The following is a 26,481-nucleotide window of genomic DNA, read 5'->3' as shown; positions in this document are numbered from 1 at the left end:
ATGTCCCATCATACTACTCAAAAGGCTTAAGGATGCCAGTCTTTCCTTCCCGGGGAAGATGCTGACGATCCAGTCCCACAGAGCTCAGTTCTCCTAGTATGATTCCTTCATTTGCAACGCCTGTCTTGTCCATCCCCCACAATTACCAGAGTTCAGTCCTCAGTAGGACCTTTAATCCTAGCCACTGAATTCATTAGCAGGTGAACACAGGTGCGCACACACACACTACACACTACACACTACACACACACACACACACACTGTCAGCCCACCTCATGTTCCTTGTCATCTCGTTCATATTTCCGAGCATGATCTCTCCTGCTTCATTTGGAATCTGCTTGTAGGTGACTCTGGTGTGGCAGCCTTTGGAGTTCACACAGCACACATGATCAGCTGGATTAGAGAATTGTTTTGATTTGTTTTTTAAAGCTATGTGGGATGCTACCTCAAACACTAAAAATGCTGGAAGTTTTTTTGTTTGTTGAGGCAAGGCTTCACTGTGCAGCCCAAACTATCCTGGAACTCACTCTGTAGACCAGGCTGGCCTTGACCTCAAAGATCTGCCTGCCTCTGCCTTCCGAGTGCTAAGATTAAAAATGTGTGCCACCATGTCCAGGTACTAATAATGTAATTTTAAAGGTAGTGTTTAGATTAAAAATTCTCTAGGAAGGCTGGTGAGGTGGTTCAATGGATAAAGGCCCTAGCCACACAGGCCTGCGAACCCAAATTGGTTTTTTGGATCACTGACCAGACTATCCTCCCTTAAAGGTGGAAGAGAATCTAACCGATATACATAAGGCTTGAGTACACACACAATAATAAAATTAACCACCCAGAAACTCATATGCTTCAGAGACTGAGGCAGGAGGACTATGAGTTCAGGATTAGCCTGAGTCTGGCTTAGCTCAAAATACAAAGCAAGAACAACAATAAAAAAAATGAACAAACTACCATTGAGTATCCACCTAAGTTTCTTGATGTCTCAGTTTCAATTTCTTATAAGATGTAGATTGTAATAGGTGCGTACAAGATGGCTGCTTAAGGGATTTGGTACTCTGCCTGCAGCACCATACTCAACCATGCTGATATCGGCAGGCACGTCTCTGAAGGGATCACTCTACTAACATTTCATTTCCCTCTCTGGTTTTGACCCCACACAGCCGCACACCTAAACCTAAATCTTCAGTAAAATGATGATTTTCTGGCAACTCCAGTTTAAAGCCTGGGAATGACTGCTCTGTTGTGACTTAAGTATTTTCTGTGTTCAGCTTTGGTTTAGGGGTTTGTCTGTCTGTCTCATTGTAACTTAGTTTGTCCTAGAACTCCCAGCAGTGGTCGCATAGCCCAGGCTGGCCTTGAACCTGTGGTAGTCAGCCCCCAAGTGAACAGGCATGAGCCATTGTTCTCCAGGTCTGTTGTTTTTGGTTTGGGAACAGTATTCACCACATACTTAGCCTTAATGACCCTCCTGTCTCGGCTCCCAGATACTGAGAGTCTAGGAATACACCGCCTCAGCTAGCTTCCTAGGGTGTTGTTGCAGCTGTCAGCAAGGTGTGTCAGTCGCTAATGCTATGTTCCTGCACCTGCCATTTGGGAGGACCGGATTCATGTTGGGACATTGGTGATACACGGTTCTGAAAGGTACAATTGCTGCCTTTGAAACTTCCCATTCTTCTTGAAACATAAGTTTATGAGTCTTTGAATGATCCCCTGAAGGCCATTGTATGACTCGTTTCTAGTGAAAATGAGATTACCACATCGTACATAGACCATTCACTCTCACAGTTTGAGAATTGGGGGTGGGTGGCCAAGGAGGAACCCCTTGTTTTTTTTGTTTTTGTTTTTCAAAAAAACTTATTTTATAAATTATTTTTTTTATTCGATGTATTCTTTATTTACATTTCAAATGATTTCCCCTTTTCTGGGTCCCCACTCCCCGCAAGTCCCATAAGCCCTCTTCCCTCCCCCTGTTCCTCCATCTACTCCTTCCCACTTCCCTGTTCTGGTATTCCCCTATACTGTTGCATTGAGTCTTTCCAGAACCAGGGGCCACTCCTCCATTCTGTTTGGACATCATTTAATATATGGATTATTTCTTGGGTATTCAAAGTTTCTAGGCTAATATCCACTTATCAGTGAGTACATACCGTGTTTAATCTTTTGAGACTGGGTTACCTCACGTAGTATGATGTTCTCCAGCTCCATCCATTTGTCTAAGAATTTCATGAATTCATTGTTTCTAATGGCTGAATAGCACTCCATTGTGTAAATATACCACATTGTTTGTATCCATTCTTCAGTTGAGGGACACCTGGGTTCTTTCCAGCTTCTGTCTACTACAAATAGGGCTGCTATGAACATAGTGGAGCATGTGTCCTTATTACATGCTGGGGAATCCTCTGGGTATATGCCCAGGAATGGTATAGCAGAGTCCTCCGGAAGTGCCATGCCCAGTTTTCTGAGGAACCTCCAGACTGATTTCCAAAGTGGTTGCACTATCTTACAATCCCACCAGCAGTGGAGGAGTGTTCCTCTTTCTCCACATCCTCGCCAGCACCTGCTGTCTCCTGAGTTTTTGACCTTAGCCATTCTGACTGGTGTGAGGTGAAATCTCAGGGTTGTTTTGATCTGCATTTCCCTAATGATTAATGATGTTGAACATTTCTTAAGGTATTTCTCAGCCCTCCAAAGTTCTTCATGTGAAAATTCTTTAGCTCGGTACCCCACTTTTTAATGGGGTTATTTGGTTCTCTGGGTTCTGCCTTCTTGAGTTCTTTGTATATATTAGATATTAGCCCTCTGTCAGATTTAGGGTTGGTGAAGATCCTTTCCCAATCTGTTGGTTGACGTTTTGTCCTTTTGACGGTGTCCTTTGCCTTATAGAAACTTTGTAGTTTTATGAAGTCCCATTTGTCAATTCTTGATCTTAGAGCATAAGCTATTGGTGTTCTATTCAGGAACGTTCCCCTGTGCCCGTGTCCTCAAGGGTCTTCCCCAGTTTCTTTTCTCTTAGTTTCAGTGTTTCAGGTTTTATGTGGAGGTCCTTGGTTCATTTAGAGTTGAGCTTAGTACAAGGAGATAAGAATGGATCAATTCGCATTCTTCTGCATGCTGACCTCCAGTTGAACCAGCACCATTTGTTGAAAAGACTATCTTTTTTCCACTGGATGCTTTCAGCTCCTTTGTTGAAGATCAAGTGACCATAGGTGTGTGGGTTCATTTCTGGGTCTTCAATCCTATTCTATTGATCCGCTTGCCTGACATTGTACCAATACCATGCAGTTTTTATCACTATTGCTCTATAGTAAAGTTTGAGGTCTGAGATACTGAATCCCCCTGAAGTTCTTTTACTTTTGAGAATAGTTTTAGCTATCCTGGTATTTTTGTTATTCCAGATGAATTTGAGCATTGCTCTTTCTAGCTCTATGAAGAACTGGGTTGGGATTTTGATGGGGATTGCATTGAATCTGTAGATTGTTGGCAAGATGGCCATTTTAGCAAGCCCGTTACAAATATTCTTTGGCCTCGTACACTAAATTTTGTGTAGAAAGACCAAAGGAAAAGCCTGGACTGCCATCTAGAGGCTTGAACGACAATGTTACACTTCCAAAGCATACCCCCCGCCTCCCTGCACTGAACTCTGTGAATTAAGAACATCTTTTTTTTTTTTTTTCTTAAATGATGACAGACCTGTATGTCACAGGTGCTACACTGGGGGGTCTAACATTGCTACTCTAGACATAATTTTAGAATGGAGAGGCCATAATTTTTCAGATAGAAACTGCACTTGAATATACTTTTGCTTATAAAGCAAAAACAAATTGATATTTTTATTTAACATCTATTTGGATTTTTAAATTATAATACATTAAAAATTAAGAATAATTCTTTTAAATGACTCTTTGAGTATATATTTCATGATAGTGATGTTACCATAAGTGCTGTAGAAATTACCAAGTTGAATTTGTTCTAGAAAAAAATAGATGAATAGAATGTATATCCACCCAATGATGCATTTATAGGACAGTCAAGAGCATATCTTTTTGGTAGGTGAATGTATTAACATTTCAAAATCTTCTTTGTTCATTTACAAATGGGGATCTTTGTAGTACCTAACCTGGGATTGTAATGAAGACTAAGTGAAATAAAAAGCATTTTCATAATATAGCCTTATTTGGCTAAGATGAATATTCAATACATATTTATTCATATATTCAATTTCCATTAGATACAATAAACATTTTGTAGTAGATATTCCTTATTGCATATGGCTGTAGAAAAGACAGGTACCTGCCTTGCATTGTGACAGAGATAGTCAACAAGTACAAATATGAACAAGAGAAGTCCTTAAAGAATTCATGTAAAGTCACGTGACACAGTGAAGAGTAACCAAGCTTGTTTTCATGTCAGAAGTCAGGGATGTGTTTCTGAGGAAGTGACAGTTAAACTCTTACCTGAGTGACAGGGAACCTTCCATGAGAAGGCCTGTGGTGTATCCATTCCAACTAGAGGACCAAGCATGGAGGCCAGACAGTGGAGAGGGCTGCATTGTGGAAAATCACAGAGGAATCTTTTAGGCCCAGGACTTGACTTTTAAAGATTTATTTATTATTATATGTGTAAGTACTGTAGCTGTCTTCAGACACCAGAAGAGGACGTCAGATCTCATTACAGATGGTTGTGAGCCACCATGTGGTTGCTGGGATTTGAACTCAGGACTTCTGGAAGAGCAGTCAGTGCTCTTAACTACTGAGCCATCTCTCCAGCCCAGGACTTGACATTTTCATTTTGAGGGTCATGAAAAGAAATTGTAGAGTTATTAAAGTGGCAATGGTCTAGCCTTAGCCTTAGAAATGTGCCAGTAGAGAATAAGCCTGTAACTGGAGCAAGAACAGAAGCAGAAAGACCGCCAAGGAACCTCTCCTGGCTGTCTCAGCAAGCAGTGATGGCTTGGGAAGGTCTGGGGTGGTTCAGGTAGATGGACCCTTCTGGCTCTGTAGGATTGTGGTTAACGGCACCAGGTCAGGGGTTGGGGAGATGATTCTTTGGGTAAACTGCTTGCATTGTTGTCTTTGGATCCCTATCACCCATGCAAAAGTAGACATCCTGCAATCCCAACACCAAGGGTAAGGATGCAAAGATCTTGGGTTCACTGGGCAGCTCATATAGCAGAGCTGGTGAGCTTCAGGCTTATGAGAATCTCTGTCTCAAAAAAAAAAATAGAGTGGAAACCACTCTTGGCATTACCTCTGACCTACATCCTGTTCGCACAGACAAATAGACCTGACACATGTGTACACACACACACACACACACACCACACGCGCGCGCGCGCATGCGCGCGCGCACAGGTGGGCAGCCAGACTATTGATTTGGATCTGGCTTGAAAACCATGTGACTGTGGGCTCTGTGCTTACTCTGGACCATTTCTAACGTGGGAAGGATGCTAGCTCACTGCTCCTAGGACTGTGGTGGGGCTGAGGCAGCAATTGTAAAGCGCTGTGAAGAATACATGAATGACGCGGTCTCATCACCATCTGCCACTTTCCCCATAGCTGTTGCTCCAGCATCAGCGCTCCCATTTTACACATGAGAAATGTTTTAAAGTAGGTGGCTTTGGAGTCAGAATATAGGCTTCTGATTTGGAACTCTTGTTCTCTCTCCGGGATAACCTGGAGTATGAGTTGCCAGAGAGAAGCAGCCACTGGCTGACTCTGTAGACTCTACTGCATGTTCCTGTAGTGTTGAATTCACTTTCTAAGGTGGCCTATGCACCCTCCCCTCTCCATGACCCCTGTGCCATGAGAAACTCCACTCAGCAGACTTAACCCAAAGTCATTAATATGCACATAATATTATGTATAGGAGGCTAGAGATGACCATCTTGAGAACCTCTAAGGTGCTGAATCTCTCTAGAGGAGTCTGTTCTTCGTTCTATTAAAGGGGGGCATACATCAGATTTAGTGGAGGCATTTACCAGACTGCCTATATGAATTTCTTCTTTTTCTCCATCTCTCTCTCTCTGCTTTGCCCATTTCCTTCTGGAGTAAACAATGAAGCAGGCAGAGATGATTGCAGAAGAGAAACGGAACTAGAGGCAGAGAGCCTGAGACTCTACCTGCTGCCCTCACCTCTAGCCGTTCAGCTCTACCAGGGCCTCCCCTCACTAGACTGATAGCAGCCGTTTGTCTGTTGCAGAGTGTGAGCACTTGATCCGCCACATGCTGGTGTTAGATCCGAACAAGCGCCTCTCAATGGAGCAGATCTGCAAGCACAAGTGGATGAAGCTCGGAGATGCAGACCCCAACTTTGACAGGGTGAGCTGGACCCCTGGCCTCAGGGAACGCCTGATTAGCTCCTTGTCTTCCGCAGTGATTGGAATCTGCCCTGGCCCCAAAGATATGAGCAGTAGGAATCAACTGCTGGGTAAAACCAAAGTGGCATGCGCATTCACAGGGAGCCGAAGTGTGGAGACAGTGACACTGGGTTTTACCATGGGTCACAAAATCATAGTTTGCTTTTGACTTCCAAGACAGCATCCTCCCAGTTCTGCAGCTCACTGCCACCAGAGTGCCTCTCTTGCCTGAGTGTGCTCATGTCAACAGCTTCTGTAACATACTGCTGCTCCCCATTATGATCATTCCACATACCCCAGGAGCTCAGGAAGCAGGAGGGTTTTGTCAGCCCATAGCTGATTGCCAGAGCTGTCTTGCTTAGACTTTGTATGAGACCCAGAGAATCCGCAGCAGTGGGGCATAGAACAGCTTTGTCGATGTGTATCCCATGCCGTGTTGATGTAGTTCACTGGGGCTTTGACAGCTTGCCTCTTTCCATGTTACAGTTAATAGCGGAATGCCAGCAACTGAAGGAGGAAAGGCAGGCGGATCCCCTCAATGATGATGTCCTCTCGGCCATGGAAGACATGGGGCTGGACAAGGAGCGTACACTTCAGGTGCCTGAGAAGGGCTGGAGAGCGATAGGATACACAGCCCTTCCTCTACCCTGCCATGCCCGCAGTGCCTCCTTTCTGAGCTTTTGGGTGTTTCTGCTTTCCTCCCTTTTCCTTTTCCTTTGCCCTTCCTAGGCCTGAGAGGGACTACTTTGTGTTGTGCTGGTGGTGTCTGGTCTGTCCCTGAGGTGTCACCTCACAGTCTCTCTCTCCCTTTCTCTTTTGTTAGTCATTAAGGTCAGATGCCTATGACCACTATAGTGCAATCTACAGCCTGCTGTTAGATCGACACAAGAAAAACAAAAGTCTGCGTCCTGGGTCACTTCCCAGCTCGCCCCAAGACATGACTTTCCAGGCTCCAGTCAATCTCCAGGTGGGCAATGTCTCTGTGACCTAGGTGAGAACAGTTTGTACCAGGGTAAGGGCTAGCCACTGCTCTTCGGTTTTTGATCAGGAGAGATTCTTATTCATCCATCTATCTATTCCATTGTCAGAAGACCATTAAAATCTGAGTCTTTCTTTGAGAGAAAGTTGCATGACCGAAATAGTTGTCTTTTTTTTTTTTAAAGAAATGATTTATTTATATTTTTTATGTATATGAGTATACCATTGCTCTCTTCAGACATACCAGAAGAGGGCATCAGACCCCATTGCGGATGGTTGTGAACCACCATGCAGTTGCTAGTAATTAAACTCAGTCTGGAAGAGTAGTCAGTGCTCTTAACTACTGAGCCATCTCTCCAACCCAGTAGTTATCGTCTTTGTTTTAAGAAGTAGCAAATCATTGTGAGATACCATTCTCCCTAAAGAACACTTCCTTGCTATGTCTCCTGAGAGCACAAGAACTAGACTTTGGCAATCAAGACTGCTTTGAAAATAATCCTAGCCATGGGGAATCTGAGGCAGAGGGATGTGTTCATGGCTAGCCTGGGCTACATAGCAAAATCATGTCTTAGAGAAAGGAGTGAGGGAGAGACCACTTTGAAAAGCTGTCATTATTTCTTCTAGTGTCTCAACTCTCTGTGTCCATATGTACTGCTTTCTAGGCGGAGCAGGCAGGCAATGCTCTGAACATTAGCGTCCCCCAAGTTCAGCTGATCAACCCAGAGAACCAAATTATAGAGGCAAGTAGCCACAGCTGATCAACTGAAACCACGTTTCTCTTCCCATAGCTACAATTCCTTTCCTTACTTCTGATTTACTTCTGATTAGCTGTGTTTCCCTCCACCTTAGCCTGACGGGGCCGTGAACTTGGACAGTGATGAGGGTGAAGAGCCTTCTCCAGAAGCCTTGGTTCGCTATTTGTCAATGAGGAGGCACACGGTGGGAGTGGCCGACCCCCGGTAAGTACCTGGTCAGCACCCTGCCTGTCCTAAGGCAAAAAGTCCCACCAGAGTTGTGTGCCTCCTGTGGCACATTTTCTCCTACCTCATGAGATAAATAAGTGGCCAAAATACATTTTTAACACATCAAAGGCCACACTAGGCCATGGCCAATCTGACTAGTTACAGTCTCTCTACATGCAGTGCCTCTTAGCAGCCATTGGACCATGTGAGGAGAGTGCGATAGCATCTTTGTTGACAGTAATGGAGTTCTTCTAATCTAAGTCATCCAGAAATATTCAGTACTATTCAGTCACATTTAGCAAAGTGTAGTGGTACACGCCTTTCACCTCAGCACTTAGGTAGCAGAGGCAGAGGGAACTCTTCAAGGCTAGCCTGGTCTGTATATTGAGTTCGAGGACACAAAAAGAGACCCTGTCTCAAAAGAGAAGTAAATAAATCTGCCAACTTTAGCAGCTTTTAGAGATGCTGTCTACCTCATGTTCTATATTGAGACTCTTCTAGAAAGAGGAGACAGCATTTATATATGTGGACAGCTAGAGGCACTTGCTCGGCACAAGCAAGATTCAGGGTTCAATATCTTGCTCTGTCCCCAAATGAACAAGAATCCCAAAACACATTTCCCAGAGTGTTCCCTTGAGGCCTTTGTGTTGGGGATGTGGGCTAAGGACCAGCTCACTCCATTTCTACTCTGCAGTCGAGACCTGTCGACATGAACAGTAGCCCATCCCGTTGCTGAATGTTTTCTTCACTGAGCAGGAAAGAAAGGGTGTGACAAGCCTTCTCCAGAGAGTTCCGCTCAGGGCAGAGCTGACTTTCTTATAAATGTCTGTCTTCTGAGCCGATCCCCAGAAGCAACGCCCATGCCTGCTGGTTTGCTTGTTTGACGTGCTTGTTCTCGATGTGATCAAACAAGCAATAGAAAGAACATTTGGGTTCCACAGAATGTGTCACTGCCGAGGAGGGGTGGAGTCCTGAGTCATGATTAGTGGAAAAATCTCTTATTTAAAGTCTGCTGGGCATGACAGTCCCGAACATCCAGTTCTTATCTGTCCTGTCAGCACTGACAGTAGTAACTGCATTCTTTCCCTGGTGAATCAGTTCTACTTCAGGCAGTCATTGTCTTAGCGGATGCCCTGTGCTCTCTAGAAACTTGCTGTTCACCTCCAGGCTTTGGAAGCCTGGGCTGGAGTTGTGCCAGCCTGTTGTGTCTCCCGTTGGCTCTCGAAAGGGATCAATGAAGAGTAGAATACCCAATAACTCAGAGTGAAATTCCACATGGCAGCCAGACTTCCGCTTTGTTTTAGTTGTCTTAGACAGAAATAGAAATTTAGGAGAAGAGTAAAGTCTGGAAGGTGCTTCTGCCAGCATAGAGACCTCAGTTCAGATCCCCAGGGTTCATAGAAAAAGGAGCTGTGGCAGCCTCTGCTGTAACTACAGCCCTGTAGAGTGGAGACAAGCAGGTTCACCGAGCTCACAGACAGCCTGATAAGCGAGTCCGTGAGAGCCCCAGAACAACATGGGAGAGGAAGGCTCCCTACCTCTGGCCTCCATACTCATGCATAGACATATGTTGGGACACCCACACACATTTACTGACATACACACAGAGACTACATCTGCACACACATGTATCTACATATGAAAAAGATAGAATGCCGGGCGGTGGTGGCGCACGCCTGTAATCCCAGCACTCTGGGAGGCAGAGGCAGGTGGATTTCTGAGTTTGAGGCCAGCCTGGTCTACAGAGTGAGTTCCAGGACAGCCAGAGCTATACAGAGAAACCCTGTCTCAAAAAAAACAACAAAAAGCAACAACAACAACAAAGATAGAAAAAGTCAGGCAGTGGTGGCACACACGTTTAATCCCAGTATTCGGTAGACAGAGGCAGGTGTGTCTCTGAGTTCTAAGCCAGCCTGTTCTATAGAGCAAGTTCCATGACAGCCAAGGAAGGATACACAGAGAAACCCTATCTTGAAAGACCCTCCCACCCACCTCCAAAAAAGATTTATGTATGTGCGTGTATAATTTCTTTTTACTATATTAGTTGTAGTAGTAGTATAATGACTCAGAGACTTAAACACTCTGAGTAACCACATTTCTCTCTTCCTGTTTCCTGTCAGCATGGAAGTTATGGATGATATGCAGAAGCTCCTGCCTGGCTTTCCTGGAGTGAACCCACAGGGCCCATTCCTGCAGGTGGCCCCTAATATGAACTTCATGCACAACCTGTTGCCCATGCAGAGTCTGCAGCCAACTGGACAGCTTGAGTACAAGGTACATGGCTGTGGAAAGGACCTGCCCATAAGAAACAAACAATCTTCCCATGGTGGACTTTAAAAGGACTGTTCCCAGTACTGGGGAGTTTCCTTAGGGAGGAGAGTTCCCTCCTGTAAACTGCTCTGGTGGTGGGAGATGTCTTCAGTCCCCCTCACCCCACTCTAACTGTAGTAGATGAGGTTGTTTACTCCGTGTTTCCCCATCTCACCACTGTGTCTGCCCACTCTCCTGGCAGGAACAGTCTCTATTACAGCCGCCTACACTACAGCTACTGAACGGAATGGTGCCCCTTGGCCGGAGAGCCTCAGATGGAGGCGCCAACATCCAACTGCATGCCCAGCAGCTGCTCAAGCGCCCACGGGGACCGTCCCCACTTGTCACCATGACACCAGTGAGTAGCAGCACAGCCTGGCTTTCTCAGAGGTTTTTGATAAGAAGTCTGTGATAAAGGGGCTAGACTTGGCTGAAATACCCACATTCCTCTCTAATATAGCGCTCTGTGTGTTTTCTCTGACCTGCCTCCTCTTCCACAGTGGGCCACACAAAGACACCTCAGAGGACTTCCCAAGCAGATGCAGTTCACCAGGGCAATGCTCTCTAGAATGAAGTGCTTTTTAATTATCTTACAGAGACTAGTTGCAGGGGCATGCACTCCCGCAGTGCATTCCTGGAGCTTAAAGGACAACTTTAGGAGTCAGCTCTCCCCCCCACCCTTCATGTGGGTTCCGAGCATCAAACATAGCTCCTCAGGCTTGCATAGCAAGTTCTCACTGCCGAGCCATCTCGACAGCTCTCCTGTGATCAGCACCACCTAACATTTTTGGCTCAGCCTCGGGTGATCATAGGATTACATTGCCGCTCTGACCTCCGTTGGCGTCTCAGTCACACCATTTTGTATTATGGTGACATGCAAAGGTTTAGTCTCACACATTGGTTTCTGTTTATTTCTGTCAAGCTTCCACCAGATGGAATAGTATCTCCATAGCCCTTCTGAGCTACTTAGGGGAGTATTGCTTGAAACCACATTACTTGGTGACTTTGTTCGCCGATCCATCATGGATCAATACGTTTTCAAACGCTGTATTGACAGAAGCTCTCTCTGGCTCTCTGTGCTGTCCTCCTCCTGGGCTTGCTCACAGAGCAGTGTGTGAGCCTGTGAGCCACACTGTCAATCACATACAGTTCTGAAAACAGTTCTGTGCCAGAGCTGTTAGTGTGCTGGTTAGGGTAGCCAAGCCAAGTTCCACTGTATGAAGTATCTGAAGAGTAAAAGAACTTGCGAAGCCGTGTAATCCCAGCACCAAAGAGTCAGTGCAGGAGGGCCAGTGCAGGTTTGAAGCTAGCCTGGTCTATATAGTAAGTCCCAGTCTAGCCACGGCTACAGGGCAAGGCACAGCCTTAAAAACCAGCATGCCAGACTGAATGCCAAAGTGAACGATAGGGCCGATGGGTGGCGGAGGCTGTCCATGGCAAGGTTAGCATTGGTTGGGAAGCATCAGCATCAGCATTGTGAATAGTGGGGTGACTTCCTCTGCCCACTGGACTTGTTGCTGCCAAGGTCACTAACAAGCTCTTATCGATAAATCCAGTGGGCATTTTTAATCTTTATCTTTTTGGATGTCCCAACTCTATTAGTCATTGTTGACCTTCCCCCCCCACCCCCTTCTTTGTAATACTTTTTTTGGCTCCTGTAACATGATCCTAGTTTTTCCTTGGGCCAGTCCGTACCCTCTGCAGGTTTCTACTCAGGGTTGACTTAGCCGAGGCCCATCTCCTCTCTCCTCTGGATGGGGCTGTCCACTCTGTCAGCTACCATCTGGCCCTGCACCCAGAATGCTCTTCTGAGTTTTACACATCTGCATGTGTGATCACCTCCACCTTAGGTTTAGCGGCTATCTCATGAGTACTCACAGTGCTAATGCAGCATGTGACAGTTGTCTTTCCCTCCAGGGACAGGGACAGTGCTGTTACCACCCTAGTGCTAACACCAACTAGGTACATGGATTTTTTTTTTTAATCTTTCTACAATTTTTGTTATTCCCTCTGTCAGCCAGTTATCTGATGTTTGTGAATAAACAGCTTTCATCTCTCCATCTCTGTCCCCTTTCCTTCAGTCATGGTCACCGGTCACCTGGATTAACACAGTGGACTCCCAGCTGGTACCTGGCTTGACTCCTAGTTTCCACTGCCTTCCCCTTTCACCCTGCAAGTAAACCACCGTGCCCTGCTTAAAACCCTACAGTGATTCACCACTGCCCATCCCAAAATAAATCTGTACGATATTCAAGGCCATTTGTAACAGCGTCTTCCCTCTGCCTCAGCGATAGCTGTTTCCTGTCCAATCGTTTACTCCACCGTTAGCACTAAAGTAGAGGATGTAAAAAATTCAAAAGTTGCAATTATTTCAAGAAGTTTTTGTTTTTGTTTTGTATTACCCAGTTTTAAAGAAAATATTTATTTTTATTTTTAATCAATGAGATAAATGTACCAGAGTGCAGGTGCTGGCAGAAGTCAAAGGTGCGGGACCCTTTGAACTTTGGTTTATAAGTTGTCGTGAGCCACCCAGTAGGAGTTCTAGGAGCCAAACTCTGCAAGAGCAGGGTGTGCTCTCAACCTTGAGCCATCTCTCCAGCCCTGTGGGGTTTTTTGTTTTTGTTGGTGGTGGTGGTGGAGGTGGTGGTTGGTTGGTTGTCTTTTGGTTTTTTGTTGTTGTTGTTTTGGGTTTTTGGGGTTTATTTTTTGTTTTGTTTTGTTTTGTTTTGTTTTGTTTTGTTTTTTTGGTTTTTCGAGACAGGGTTTCTCTGTGTAGCCCTGGCTGTCCTGGAACTCACTGTAGACCAGGCTGGCCTTGAACTCAGAAATCCACCTGCCTCTGCCTCCCACGTGCTAGGATTAAAGGTGTGTGCCACCACACCCAGCTCTCTCCAGCCCTGTAATCCAGTGCTTTAACCCTTTTAGTCCTGGAAGTATGGTTTCTGAAGTAGTACCTGAGGTGTGGATGATGTTTATCTGGGCCAAGAATATTTTTTGAGGGTGCACAACATTTCCGTCTTCACCCAGAGGAGAGCCAGGAATCTCAGTGTGGTACTTCTTATTTCATTTATCTTTCAGAGTATAGTGCATATTTTAAAACATGGGATTATAACTATTTGATTATATGTTATGTGACAATGTACTGTCAATCACCATGATGCTTTCCTGGAGTTCAGACATCCAGACTCTGGAACTGACATAATGTGAGGCCACGGTCCGTTCCTAGGCACTGTAGGTAGGCAGTCGGATACACTCCAGGTCCTTAAACACTGCAGGCCTTCCCTCTTCTCTCAGCCCGTGACCCCTTGCTCTCTGTCAGCCCTTCGCTCCTATGCACACCTCCGGTCTCAGGCCAGTTGCTGCTTCCTCCAAAGCGCCTTCTTTCCTTCCCAAGCTCTGAAGGAGGACTTGAGAGCTTAATCGTGCTCTTACAGTCGTCTGTTCATTTGTCTCTAAACAAAGGCAAAGACCATAGCTATGAATGCCCAGCTGATCCTAAAAGAGGCCTCCAAGTGTTAGATGAACGGACAGATGTCTGTGAAAAGGGGAAGAAACTCAGATATGTCACCTGAGCCAGGGGGAGCTGGAAAACAAGAGGGAAGGACGTCCTCTCTAGCCCCCGTTCTAGGGAAGCCTTTGAAATACGAACACTACCAAGACCCTTGGCCTCAGTCCAGTTCCCAGAGTTGAGGGCATCACAGAATAAGCTGCCACCCTGAGTCTTTCCTTCCTGTCTCTCTGCAGGCAGTGCCAGCAGTTACCCCTGTGGATGAGGAGAGCTCGGATGGGGAGCCAGATCAGGAAGCTGTGCAGAGGTAATGTGGCATCTGGCAGTGCTTGCAGAACGTCCTTGGGCAGGCTCCCCTGCAACCAGCGAAAGGTCACCTCTGCCCAGGGAGGTGGTGCAGTGCAGCTTCAACACTTGTGTGGTCTCTTTGCTCAAGCCAGATGGCATGTTCCTCCCCACACGGAAGTAACAGAAGACTGCCCAGAAAATTTCATTTCTATAAGCGCCATTGGAAGCCCCTTAAGTGACAGCAATAACCTTAAGAACGATTTCTCTCCTCCCTCCTTCCTTGTCCCCGCGTTCATATTGCAACTCTGATAGTGTTCAGGCCTAAAGCCTGCTCCTCCCTGCCACGAACTGTTTACTGAAAAGGAATTGGAGATTTGAGATGACAGTGATCCTAGCTAGTCTGGCCATGGACCTCTGGCATGGACTCCTCCTTCCCAGGAGAATGAATGAATACCTCCTGTACTGTTTGCTGTGTTTCTTCCACTCCCTTGTACCAACAATGAGATATTGGGAAGAAAAAAAACACGGGGGTTGGGGGCAGGGACATATGTAAATATCCATTGTTTGCAGAACCTTGTTGCGAGATGCCTGGTTCACAGAGAGCGACAGTGACCATCAGGCGTGCTGTGCGGTCCGATGGCCTCGGTTCCAATAGCCATGGTCTTCAGCTCCATGCATGCCCCCTTGTGGAGTTGTCTTTCTTATTTTCTGTGGAGGGGTTTTCACCACAATCCAGCATGTATTTTCCCAGAAATACAGGTGTTCTTCAAGATTATATGTTTTCCCTTGAGGGAAGTTGAAATAAAATGGTTTTCATGGGCTCTCGGGGAAACTTTGGGTGTTTTTATCAATGGACATTAACCGCTGATGGCTTTCTCTAAGCAAGTTTGCATACCACAAACTACAGTCCGATAACAGCTTTTTAGCTTCTATAGGCAACGTAGTCAGGAATGAACTAAGCCTTATGGTTGTTGTTCAGGACTCTTTCTGCACCCAGAAGGTCGATAAGAAAGACCAGAGGTGGCCTTGTGCAGAAAGAAGGCCTAGTGAGAGAGCAGAAGAAAAGAGAACCTGGTAACCTGTGTCAGTCTCATGCTCTTGCTTCTGTGGTTTGCTGATAAATGGGTTTGCAAATGGGCTCTACTGGTGCCATGAAGAAATGAGAAAGTAGGGATTGTACTGGGTCCCCCCTCCCTCCTTGAAAGGTGCAGCTGTGTTTTACCTTCTTTGTCTTAGAGTTCACTTCCTCTGGCCCCACCTTCTTCAGACCAACATTGAAAGGCCAGAGTGCCTGTCAGTTTCAAGGGACAGAAAGGAATCACACTTCTCTTATCTGTATCCGAGACAAGTGCAGCGCTGAGCAGACGCAGGGGCCTGGGCCTTGTTATGGTGCTGACCGTGGAGGTTTGCAAGCTCCTTAGAGTAAAAGGCATCATGGAAACCTTGGCCTTCTCTTCTGATTCCTTACCTTTCTTCTTTACCTCCTGAGAATAGCTCTGAACATCCCATGTGGTTTTATTTCTTCTTCATCCTCTAAGTTAGTCCTCTGGAGGCCACATCAGTTTTTCTTCTTCTTCAGTGATTGAGTTTTGGTCACAGGACATAAGGGAAGACTCAAACAAGAGTCTGTTTTCTTTGGCAAGTAGTAAGGACACCACAGGCCTCTGACATCAGGAGATATAAGTTGATTCTTTCTGAATTCCTCACTTGTCCCTTTAGAAATAGGCCTTGGGTTCTATTTCCTCTAACTTACAGTTTAGAAATTTGGAAAAAATTAATATGTAGAAAGACAACTTCTTCCATCGAATGGAATAGAGGAAACTGATTCCGCCGCCTTTGTGAGCTAGGTCTCCCTTTCCTCTCTTGGTGGCCACTCTCAGGCTCGACACCGCCACTTCAGCGGTGAGCTGACTTCCGTTGGCCAGTTAGACATGCTTCACCTCCATCCTGTCAGGGCTGCTTACCGTGGCGCCCTTCTGGCATGCCACACTGTCCTAGCCAGTGCTTCAGACTAACTTCAGTTGCTTCTTGCGCGGGAACATTCTCATCTTTTTTTACTATGAAATGTCCTCCCTGCTTGTTGCAGGTACTTGGCAAATAGGTCCAAAAGGCACACACTGGCCATGACCAGCCCAGCAGCTGAGATTCCACCGGACCTGCAACGGCAGCTAGGACAGCAGTCTTTCCGTTCCCGGGTCTGGCCTCCTCACCTGGTACCTGACCAGCATCGGTGAGTAGCCGCTTGGCAGTGTGAGCGTCCCAGAGGCTCATGGGATCAGCACCCTTCTGACTGGTCTCCGGCTCTTGGTGACTAGCTTTCACTAGAAGCCACCTGCCATCCCGAGCTCACGTCTCCGCTCCTAGCCCTAACCACTGCACAGGGCGAAAGCTTTCTCTTGGATTCTGGAGCAGCTGAGGCTCTTGCTTCTCATTTCTTAGCCCACCTACTCATCATGTCATCTGCAGCTGATTCATGTAGGCCTTTGAGGGAGTGGTACTCTCAGAAGGCAGCTCTAGAAATGAAGACTTTGTAGCAACATCCCCAGACATGGACCGCTAATAGTTCATCGCCTTCAAAAAATGGCCACTTGATATGGCATTAGAGCAGTAGGCCGGCTGTAGACGGAGGTACACCCCTGATGTGTGGTAGAACAGGAGTGTTGCATCCTTTTGAGTACTGTGTTTGGGAAGTCATCCTTTGACTATTCTGACTGCAAGATCTTTTGCTAGGCCTCTGTTATTTAGAATTCATTTCCTTGAAGAGGGAAACCAAGTTTCACCATCCTGATGAGAGAAACTTCATTAATTCCAAGGTAGCCAGGCAGCAAGAGGGCTGAGATGATTGTCCTCTGTGGCCCCTTGATGACCACCAGTCTTAGCCATGTCCATTCTAATGCTGTCCTCTAGCTCCCAGGCCACGTTTCCCAAGTCGGCAGCCATTGCCTGATCTTGTTTCTTCCAGTCTTCTTGGGGTAGGGTGGGCGAGTGGAATGCAGCCTCCTCCAGAAGGTTGAAAGCAGTTGGGTTCTGAGGAAATGGTATATATCCGTGCCACTAGAAAGGAACACTTGCAACTAGCTACTCTGATCAGCTCTATAGAGTGTTCTCATTGTCCTTCTCACCGAGCATCAGGTAATCAGCCGGGGAAGGTGAACTCTGAGCAGACAGGGACATAATCAATGCCACGCTGGAACTCTGGAAGAAGGAAGATAAGCTTTCATAATTGACCCTGAATAATTCAGAAAGAAAAGGTCCTATTAGGAACTGAAAGAAACCATGAAGGTTTTCGCGCAAGATTGTGGTGGTACAGCCCCTTGACAGAAACCTCTTGGGAGCTGCAGTCGGTCCCCTCAGAGAGCTCCTCAGTGCTGGCTGCTCCCTGGCGAGCTGCCCCTACCCTGAGGCAGCCGCTAACTTGCACTTGTCCTGAAGGTGCTTCCGCTGTTCCTCACCAACTCTTCCTCGCCTGGTGTTTGATTTGTCGGCCTTTTGTTTATCTTTTGTCCTTTGAGTACCTGGCTGTACTTCTCCGTGCTCCTCGGGGGAAAATGGTGATGAGCACTGCCAGCCAGCCTTCCTCACAGACCTTCTGTCCTGCCAACATTTGTTGTTAAAAGCAGACCACAGCAACCTGCGGGTCCATCCGTGGGACGTGCGTTGCGCCTGCAAACACTGCCGGGCCTTGCTCCCTAGAGCCCTGCTGCCTGTTCTATGTGCACATGTGTTCCTTGGGTTTCTAGGGCTAAGGCAGTTTGAGTTGGAAACAAATGAATTCTCTAATGATGAATCATGTACTGTGGGGCGGCGGGGGGGGGGGGGGGGGGGATCATTATACAAACACACGAGATTAACGCTAATTCAGAAGAAAAGGGAAGTGTTCTAAGGCCGTAAAACACGCGACATGATGCGGGCGGCCTGTCTGTGTCACTGGATTCCTTTCGTTTTCTGGAACATGATTAAAAGATCAGAATATATATCTATTCTTTGTGTTATAATAGGTCAAGTCCACCATGGAGACTGAAGAGGGGCTGGTCAACATTTTCACCCCTGGAAATGTATGATTTAAAAGTTAACCCAAAACAGGTTCGCTCCAGTTGGGGGCTGCATCACTGTTTGAAGAGTCTAGGGGAGATAGCAGCCCTGGGTGAGGCTGCCCTGGGTGACCGTGGTTGCTATTGGAAACAAAGTTATACATGCTTGACACTGCCTATGGCTCTGCAGTGGTCAGGTCCCTCGGAACCGATCCCCTGAAGTTCCCGAAGCCAGGCTGAGCTGGGGCCTGACTTCACAGCCTGAGTTTCCGGAAAACTGCCACACCTTGAACCTGGGATATTCTTCCTGTAATGAGAAAGAAATGGTCTCGTGCAGAAAGACGGCTCGAAGAACAGCTCTGGGTGACGGAAACCTGTCTATTGCCTGACAATACTGAAAGTGTAGGCATCAAATTTGAGGGGAAATAATACCGGTGCTGTGTTTTAATTCAGAGTCTGAAGTGCAGACAGAACAGGCTCCTGCAAGCATCCTTCGTGAACTCAGTGTCTGGACTGTGACATCCATCCCCTACCCTGATTAATTTGTCTTGTATGTTACTAAAACAAGTAGGAGTCCATGCGCATTTCACTAGCTCACTACTGCTTGAAGCTTTGGTGACGTCTGAAGGAGTGGCAGCAGTGAAGAGAGTAAGGGCTTTCACCCGACATCAGAACTCTCCTGGCATCGCTGCCTGGTCCTCACTCCTCCTCAGCCCTTCCCTGTCTGCACTGTATTTGAACTTGCTTGTTTGCCTGCTTCCTTGGCTTTGGCTTTTTGCTTCAGTTCAAACTGGCAAGGTTACCCACCCCTCACCATTGTCATCTCTGCCCTAGACCTGCCACCCTGACCCTTTCCATCAGCTGTGGGGACGCTGCCTCTGCAGTCTTTAACCTGCTTATCTCAGCTCATAAACATCTCTTTCTGGTTAGGCAGCCAAGTGTAGGTATCAGCCAGCCCGGTGCTAGCTTAGGGCTCCTGATCGATGGTTCTTCTTTCTCCCCGTAAGACATGTGCTCTGACTGAGCACTGGGGACCCTGTCTGTCAGCAGGAGTTTGGCCAGGTGCTGCTGTGTGAGGAGTTAGCATTCACAGTAGGAGGGATGCCTCAAGTGTGTTCCTAAGGTACAGGCAGGATCTTGAGGCCAACATTCCTGAGGAATGCGCTGCCTCCGTGCTGGGATCAGAGGTCCCTCTCTTCCCCCACCCCAGCCTCCACCCTCCCTTCTCTAGAACAGAACTGTGAGTTCCAGGTCAGACCTTTGACCACAGAACTGACTTTGATTTCATCCTAGCCATACATAGATTATTGCTGGAGGTAACTCGGGGTCAAATGGTGAATTCTAAGTTTCTAAAGATACCAGGTAGGGATCTGGTTTTAAAAAACCATACCTTGCACAAAATTACACACACACACACACACACACACACACACACACACACCAAAATGTAACTATAATAGAAAAATAAATGAGTGACTATAAAAACCAAGGCTTTGGTATAGCCAGTCCTGGCTATACTGCGGAGTTGCACCCTGCTCTAGTATGTTTATATAAGAACCGGATGTAGTTGACCCCAGGACCTCAGCAGGCCTGGGAAGTAGGACCAATCTGAGGTAAGTGGAGGTGGGAGATGAGGGCCCATAGTCCACTAAGGGGGACAGCCACCTCAGGAAGCGATACAGGAGGACCATGTGCAGGGTTCCTCATGCATCTGCTGTCTCTGTATTCATGTAGAGCCATGGTCCCTGTGTGGTTGGTCATAGCCCCCGAGTCCTGGCTGCTAACCGTCTCTTCCCATATATTCAGCTCCACCTACAAGGACTCCAACACCCTCCATCTCCCCACGGAGCGTTTCTCCCCCGTGCGCCGGTTCTCAGACGGGGCTGCAAGCATCCAGGCCTTCAAAGCTCACCTGGAAAAAATGGGCAACAGCAGCAGCATCAAACAGTTGCAGCAGGTAATCTATGCAGGGGCAGGGGTAGCAGTGCGGTGTCCAGGCCCTGGGCAGTAACTCTCCATACCCTTCATGTCAGCCACACTGAGGTGTTCCAGCTTAAAGCAGTATAGTTTTCTTTAAAAAAAAATAGATTTATGTATTTATTTATGTATTCATTTCTTTATTTATTATATGTGAGTATACTTAGCTCTCTTCGGACACACCAGAAGAGGGCATCTAATCTCATTACAGATGGTTGTGAGCCACCATGTAGTTGCTGGGATTTGAACTCAGGACCTCCAGAAGAGCAGTCAGTGCTCTTAACTGCCGAGCCATCTCTCCAGCCCGCAGTATAGCTTTCTACTGTGCACTCTTCGATATATACTGCCCACCCTATAGTCAAACTTGCTTCCCTCATCATGAGACTAAAAATTTTTTCCACCATCTGTAGTTTGTTGGGAAGGTATTTCTGGTTTGATTTTTCTCAGGGATGGTAGGTACTTCTAAGCAATCCTGACAGGCCCCCTGTATGCAGGGCATTGGGTCACACCAGGCATAATCTCCAGCTAGTATGGCTCCCAGAGGTAACAAACCTGCTCCCAGGATACTGTGAAGGATCAACAGCTTCGAGTAGCATGTGCTTTGTGCTTCTATTTGATTTCACACTGGACATTCCGCAGGGTGCCCTTGGTGTTCCCCACTGCTTCCCATAGAGCAAAGTTAGAGGGAATCGCCGTGCATATCCCAACAAGGATCCTGTTCTTCCGTGGTTCAGTCTGCCCATGAGACCTCAGGGGCAGATCTGCATCTGCCGAGGTCACTGCGTGGGGTAGACTTGGCCCTGTCAAGTTTGTACCCACCGCTTTCCCCTCAGGAGTGCGAGCAGCTGCAGAAGATGTACGGGGGGCAGGTTGATGAGCGAGCCCTGGAGAAGACCCAGCAGCAGCATATGCTGTACCAGCAGGAGCAGCACCATCAGATCCTCCAGCAGCAAATTCAAGTAGGCCCTCCCTCACTCTTCACTTTCTCCAAGGTGTTTTTGAATTTGCTTCCAGGCTCGTTGGCCTGTGCATTGTCTGAAAAGACTCAGGGCAAAGTGGAGTGTGAACTGCATTGATGGGTGACATGTCTGATGAAGGCACTGAAGCAACAGTCTGAGTCACAGATAGTACTTTCTGTATCATCCCAAGAGTAGCTCTGATGACCTTGGTAGCTCATGATACTGTCGCCCCCCTCTCCCCCCCACCCCCATTTGTGTTTCAGGATTCTATTTGTCCTCCTCAGCCCTCCCCACCTCTTCAGGCTGCGTGTGAAAATCAACCAGCCCTCCTCACCCACCAGCTCCAGAGGTAATGAACCACTTAGACTCTTCCTGAATCGTTGGCTGGTCAGCATGGCGCCCTGGTCTGATGCATGGGAAAACGTGACTGACTTGAGCATTTAGGATAGTCGTCTAAAAAAAAAACAGGGACGCTGATTTAAAGTTTGAAGGGCTTCCCAGAATCCTGACTCTTTCCTTAGCCCCGTGAACGCAGTAGGCTGACATCTGTCACAGGCCAGGCCAGTGAGCGCTGCGTGTGTGGCAGGGAAGGACTGGTGGACTGAGGTGTGGGCAGGCTGTCGTGGCCTGCTACCATGGCTGTCCACCCCAAACTACAAGACGTCTGTCTGTATGGATTGTAGGCTGAATGTTGACTCCAGATGGCTCTGTCAGCTCAGGTGGCTTATGTACCTGTTCTGTCATGTTTAAGGTTAAGGATTCAACCTTCAAGTCCACCCCCCAACCACCCCAGCAACCATCTCTTCAGGCAGCCAAGTAACAGTCCTCCCCCCATCAGCAGTGCCATGATCGGGTCTCACGGTGAGTGGAGGCTGTGGGTGGTGGTGGGGATCCCTACATAGTGTGGCATGCGGGGAAAGCCTTGCTTTTAGGCTTTGATGTGGTGGTGGTGGGGTGTGTGTGTGTGTGTGTGTGTTTTAAATTTCATTTCTTGTTGGGCAGTGATGGTGCATGCCTTTGATACTAGCACTTGAGAGGCAGAGGCAGGTGGATTTCTGAGTTCAAGGCCAGCCTAGTTCCAGGACAGCCAGGGCTATACAGAGAAACCATGTCTTGAAAAAAAAATTTTTTTTCATTTCTTGACTGAAACCTTGGGGGTAAATTCCTTAACTTCTGAGTGCTTTTGCTTTCTCAATAATAACTGTAATAATAGCAACATTTAAGAAATATATATGCTGGGCGGTGGTGACGCATGCCTTTAATCCCAGCACTTGGGAGGCAGAGGCAGGCAGATTTCTGAGTTCGAGGCCAGCCTGGTCTACAGAGTGAGTTCCAGGAAAACCAAAAAAGAGAGAGAGAGAGAGAGAGAGAGAGAGAGAGAGAGAGAGAGAGAGAGAGAGAGAGAGAAAGAAAGAAAGAAAGAAAGAAAGAAAGAAAGAAAGAAAGAAAGAAAAAGAAAGAAAGAAAGAAAGAAAGAAAGAAATATATATAAATCACCTGGGACAGTACCCAATATATTAGTCCTTACTACAGGTTAGCTGCTATTAAATGTAGTTACCAAACCCTCCCCAGTCCTCGTACCAGGTGTGAAGACTAAAGGGCGTGGTTCCTCAGACCCAGCGCACAGTCAGATCCTTGCCAGTCTCCTTGGCATTGTGGAGAAGCATGGAATTGCCTGTATGTTCTTCCTACTCCAGGCAACCTTGGGTCAGAGTGGGATCTTGGGTTCTGCCCCAGAACTGCCACATGAGAATGGGTAGCTTCCCCACCTCTCTGGACCCTTCCTATGCATCCTTGGTTAAGAAATACTTCCTACAATCTCTGCTACTCAAAGCCTGCCATAGACCAGCTCTCAGGGGGAGTTAGTTGGACATACAAATTCATGGGGTGCCCACCTGACTGACTGAATCATAGTTCTTTGTGTAGGACTCAGTTCTGTTTCTGCCAGTTTCTGGTCTTGTCTTGTATAGTGAGGTTTATGAAGGCTGTGCTAGATGCCACTTGCTAGGGGTCACTTGCCCTCTAGCTGGCAGGTAACCTGGGCCCTTGGTCACCCTGTGGTCCCTTTCCCTGCAGGTGCTCCGTCTCCCGCCCAGTTTCAAGGCTTACCCTCCCATGGTGCGATCTTCCAGCCCCAACCTGAGAACTGTTCCCCGCCTCCCAGTGTGGCGCTAACCTGCTTGGGCCTGCAGCAGCCTAACCAGTCACAGCCAGTGACTATCCAGCTACAGGAGCCGGTTGACATGCTCAGCAACATGGCCGGGACAACTGCAGGCTCTGCAGGGCGGGGCGTCCCCATCAGCCCCACCGCCAGTCAGATTCAGATACAGCACCGCACCAGCCTAATGGCTCCCTTCAGCTATGGGCACCGGCCCTTGTCCAAGCAGCTGAGTGCTGACAGCGCAGAGGCCCACAGGTAAGGCTTCTTGTTGATCTAGAGAAGCCCCTTAGCCCAGTGAGTGAGACGGGACAAGTCTGCTGTGCCCTTATATCACCCACTGTGACGCAACATGGTAGGTTTGAAGTGAGGTTGTTGATGAGCTGGATTGTTAGTGAGACAAGAGAAAAATGGCAGAGGGCCTTCCTGATGACCTGAAGGAAGGAAGGTCTGTTAGAGGAACATAGAAAGATGTCCGTTCCCCTGATTTATTATTCTAGGGGTCTTCCCTCTCTATTGTCTCTAAGAGACTTATTCTAGCCCGGTGTGGTGGCGCATGCTTGTAATCCCAACACTTGGGAGGCAGAAGCAGGCAGATTTCTGAGTTCAAGACCAGCCTGGTCTACAGAGTGAGTTCCAGGACAGCCAGGGCTATACAGAGAAACCCTGACTCAAAGAGAGAGAGACAGAGAGAGACAGAGACAGAGAGAGAGATAGAGAGAGAGACAGAGAGAGGAGAGACTATTATTCTAAACAGCTCAGATTATTTTTCAAGAACAGCTGGATTAGACTGTGTCTAGCTCTCTGGGTAGGTAGGCAAGCCTGAATCCCTGCTTCAGTCCCTGGCACCAGAGAAGCCAGGTGTAGTAGCACATGCCCAGAACCCCAGTGCTGTAGAGACAGAGGCAGGAGGATGAGGAGTTAAAGGTCCTCCTTAGCAACATAGCAAGTGAGGCCAGCCTGGGTTACAAGAAACCAGCCAAAGTCAGGTTGCTACTTTCAAGGTATTACATGCCCAGTGCCTTATGTCTCTTCAAAGACTTGGATAAGCAAATAAGGAGCCATATAGTGGTGGTGTGCACAGTCCTCCCTGCCCCAGCACAGTTCTGTACCAAGAGAGCTTCGTCCTAGTGACCGTCCGTCCCCAGGGGAGCTGGTGTAGTTGTCACTGGAATGCCTGGTTCTCACACCATTTTGTGTCTGCAGCGTCAACATGAATCGGTTCTCCCCTGCCAACTACGACCAGGCGCACTTACACCCCCATCTGTTTTCGGACCAGCCCCGAGGGTCCCCCGGCAGCTACAGCCCTTCACCAGGAGTGGGGTTTCCTCCAACTCAAGGCCTGAAAGTTCCTCCGCTTGACCAGTTCCCCACCTTTCCTCCCAGTGCCCATCAGCAGCCACCACACTATACCACGTCAGCACTACAGCAGGCCCTGCTGTCCCCTACACCACCAGACTATAGCAGACACCAGCAGGTTCCCCACATCCTTCAAGGACTGCTCTCTCCCCGGCATTCACTCACCGGCCACTCGGACATTCGGCTGCCGCCAGCAGAGTTTGCACAGCTCATCAAAAGGCAGCAACAGCATCGACAACAGCAACAGCAGCAGCAGCAGCAGCAAGAATACCATGAATTGTTCAGGCACATGAACCAAGGGGATGCTGCTAGCCTAGCTCCCAGCCTTGGGGGACAGAATATGACAGAGCACCAGGCTTTATCTTATCAAAATGCTGACTCGTACCACCGCCACCATGCCAGCCCCCAACATCTCCTACAGATCAGGGCGCAGGATTGCATCTCACAGGGTCCCCCACCCACCCCCACCCATGGGTATGCCCATCAGCCACCACTAATGCATTCGGAGAGTATGGAGGAAGACTGCTTGTGCGAGGGGGTCAAGGAGGCCTTCCCAGACAAGAGCTCAAGCACACTGACCAAAGGTTGCCACAACAGCCCGCTGCTTTTGTGTACCAGTGGGCCCGTGGACCCTGAGCCTTTGCTGGGAACTGTGAGTCAGGCCCGGGAGCTGGGAATCCATCCCTACGGACACCAGCCAACTGTCACCATGTTCAGTAGAAACAAGGTGCCCAGCCGAGGTAAGAGTCCCCTCAAGGTAAAAGTCTTCGGAGAGTCTGCTGTAATTTAAGTGTGTGTGTGGGGGGGGGGGGGAAGGGGGTAGAGGGTGGGGGGGGGGGGGTTAGCCTGGTTCTGATAGCATTCTGTTCTCCTAAGGAACACAGAAACGAAACAACCCTAAACAGACTCTCAGGGCCATTTTGGGGAGAGGCAAAGCATGTGGAAAGAAGTCATACAAAATAGACTGACAGCAGTAGGTGGCACCCAGGACACGCCTGTTCACACCACCGAGTCCCGGAGTCAGCATTGCTAAGGACATATGTAAACTGTGGGGCGGAGCCTCTAGCCCGGCCTCTGCTATCCTGACTTGAGAGCCCTAGACTCTGTTCTCATTGTCCTCTTGTGTCACAGGAGAGAGAGAGAGAGAGAGAGAGAGAGAGAGAGAGAACTTGATAACTAAATATGCTGTAGACTGTAGACTGCTGTACTGGGGCTGCCCTTGTTTTCATCTAGAGATGAGTTTCCCTGAGTGAGTTTTGTTTGCATAGCAAAACCGGAGCGCTGGCTGGGCTGTGGTGGTGCACGCCTTTAATCCCAGCACTTAGGAGGCAGAGGCAGGTGGATTTCTGAGTTCGAGGCTAGCCTGGTCTACAGAGTAAGTTCCAGGACAGCCAGGGCTACACAGAGAAACCCTGTCTCAAAAAACAAAGACAAAAACAAAAACAAAACAAAAAAAAAACCCCAGAGCGCCGGCCCCCTGTAGCTTCACCCTTCTCACCACAACTACAAAGGGAGTAAAGCTTCTTATCCCCAGAGTCTGGGACTCTGAGCCTTTCTTCCTCATCCCCCATAGAGTTCCCCGTATCTCTTCCCTTT

General features: G+C 47.8%; 1 protein-coding gene across 2 annotated transcripts in view; it reads left to right on the top strand.

Annotated features, from left to right (window-relative positions):
• Sik3 (SIK family kinase 3) overlaps positions 1 to 26,481 on the top strand; it is a 213,849-nt gene that overhangs the window by 175,487 nt on the left and 11,881 nt on the right. Inside the window, exons 7-21 of one of the 2 annotated variants that reach the window (XM_052188424.1) lie at positions 6,199 to 6,317; positions 6,842 to 6,952; positions 7,179 to 7,322; positions 7,996 to 8,073; positions 8,183 to 8,292; positions 10,416 to 10,569; positions 10,808 to 10,963; positions 14,350 to 14,420; positions 16,488 to 16,631; positions 20,239 to 20,389; positions 21,243 to 21,368; positions 21,653 to 21,717; positions 22,120 to 22,229; positions 23,445 to 23,784; positions 24,733 to 25,625. In XM_052188424.1, coding sequence (XP_052044384.1) covers positions 6,199 to 6,317; positions 6,842 to 6,952; positions 7,179 to 7,322; positions 7,996 to 8,073; positions 8,183 to 8,292; positions 10,416 to 10,569; positions 10,808 to 10,963; positions 14,350 to 14,420; positions 16,488 to 16,631; positions 20,239 to 20,389; positions 21,243 to 21,368; positions 21,653 to 21,717; positions 22,120 to 22,229; positions 23,445 to 23,784; positions 24,733 to 25,625 — 2,772 coding nt within the window. Of the gene's footprint in view, positions 1 to 6,198; positions 6,318 to 6,841; positions 6,953 to 7,178; positions 7,323 to 7,995; positions 8,074 to 8,182; positions 8,293 to 10,415; positions 10,570 to 10,807; positions 10,964 to 14,349; positions 14,421 to 16,487; positions 16,632 to 20,238; positions 20,390 to 21,242; positions 21,369 to 21,631; positions 21,718 to 22,119; positions 22,230 to 23,444; positions 23,785 to 24,732; positions 25,626 to 26,481 lie in introns of both variants that reach the window. The other variant, XM_052188422.1, reaches the window with a different exon arrangement.

This window comes from Apodemus sylvaticus, chromosome 7 (genome assembly GCF_947179515.1).
Source record: "Apodemus sylvaticus chromosome 7, mApoSyl1.1, whole genome shotgun sequence".
NCBI classification, from domain to species: domain Eukaryota; kingdom Metazoa; phylum Chordata; class Mammalia; order Rodentia; family Muridae; genus Apodemus; species Apodemus sylvaticus.
The sequence above is the reverse complement of the archived record's forward strand: the minus strand, read 5'-3'. Positions and strand labels throughout refer to the sequence as shown.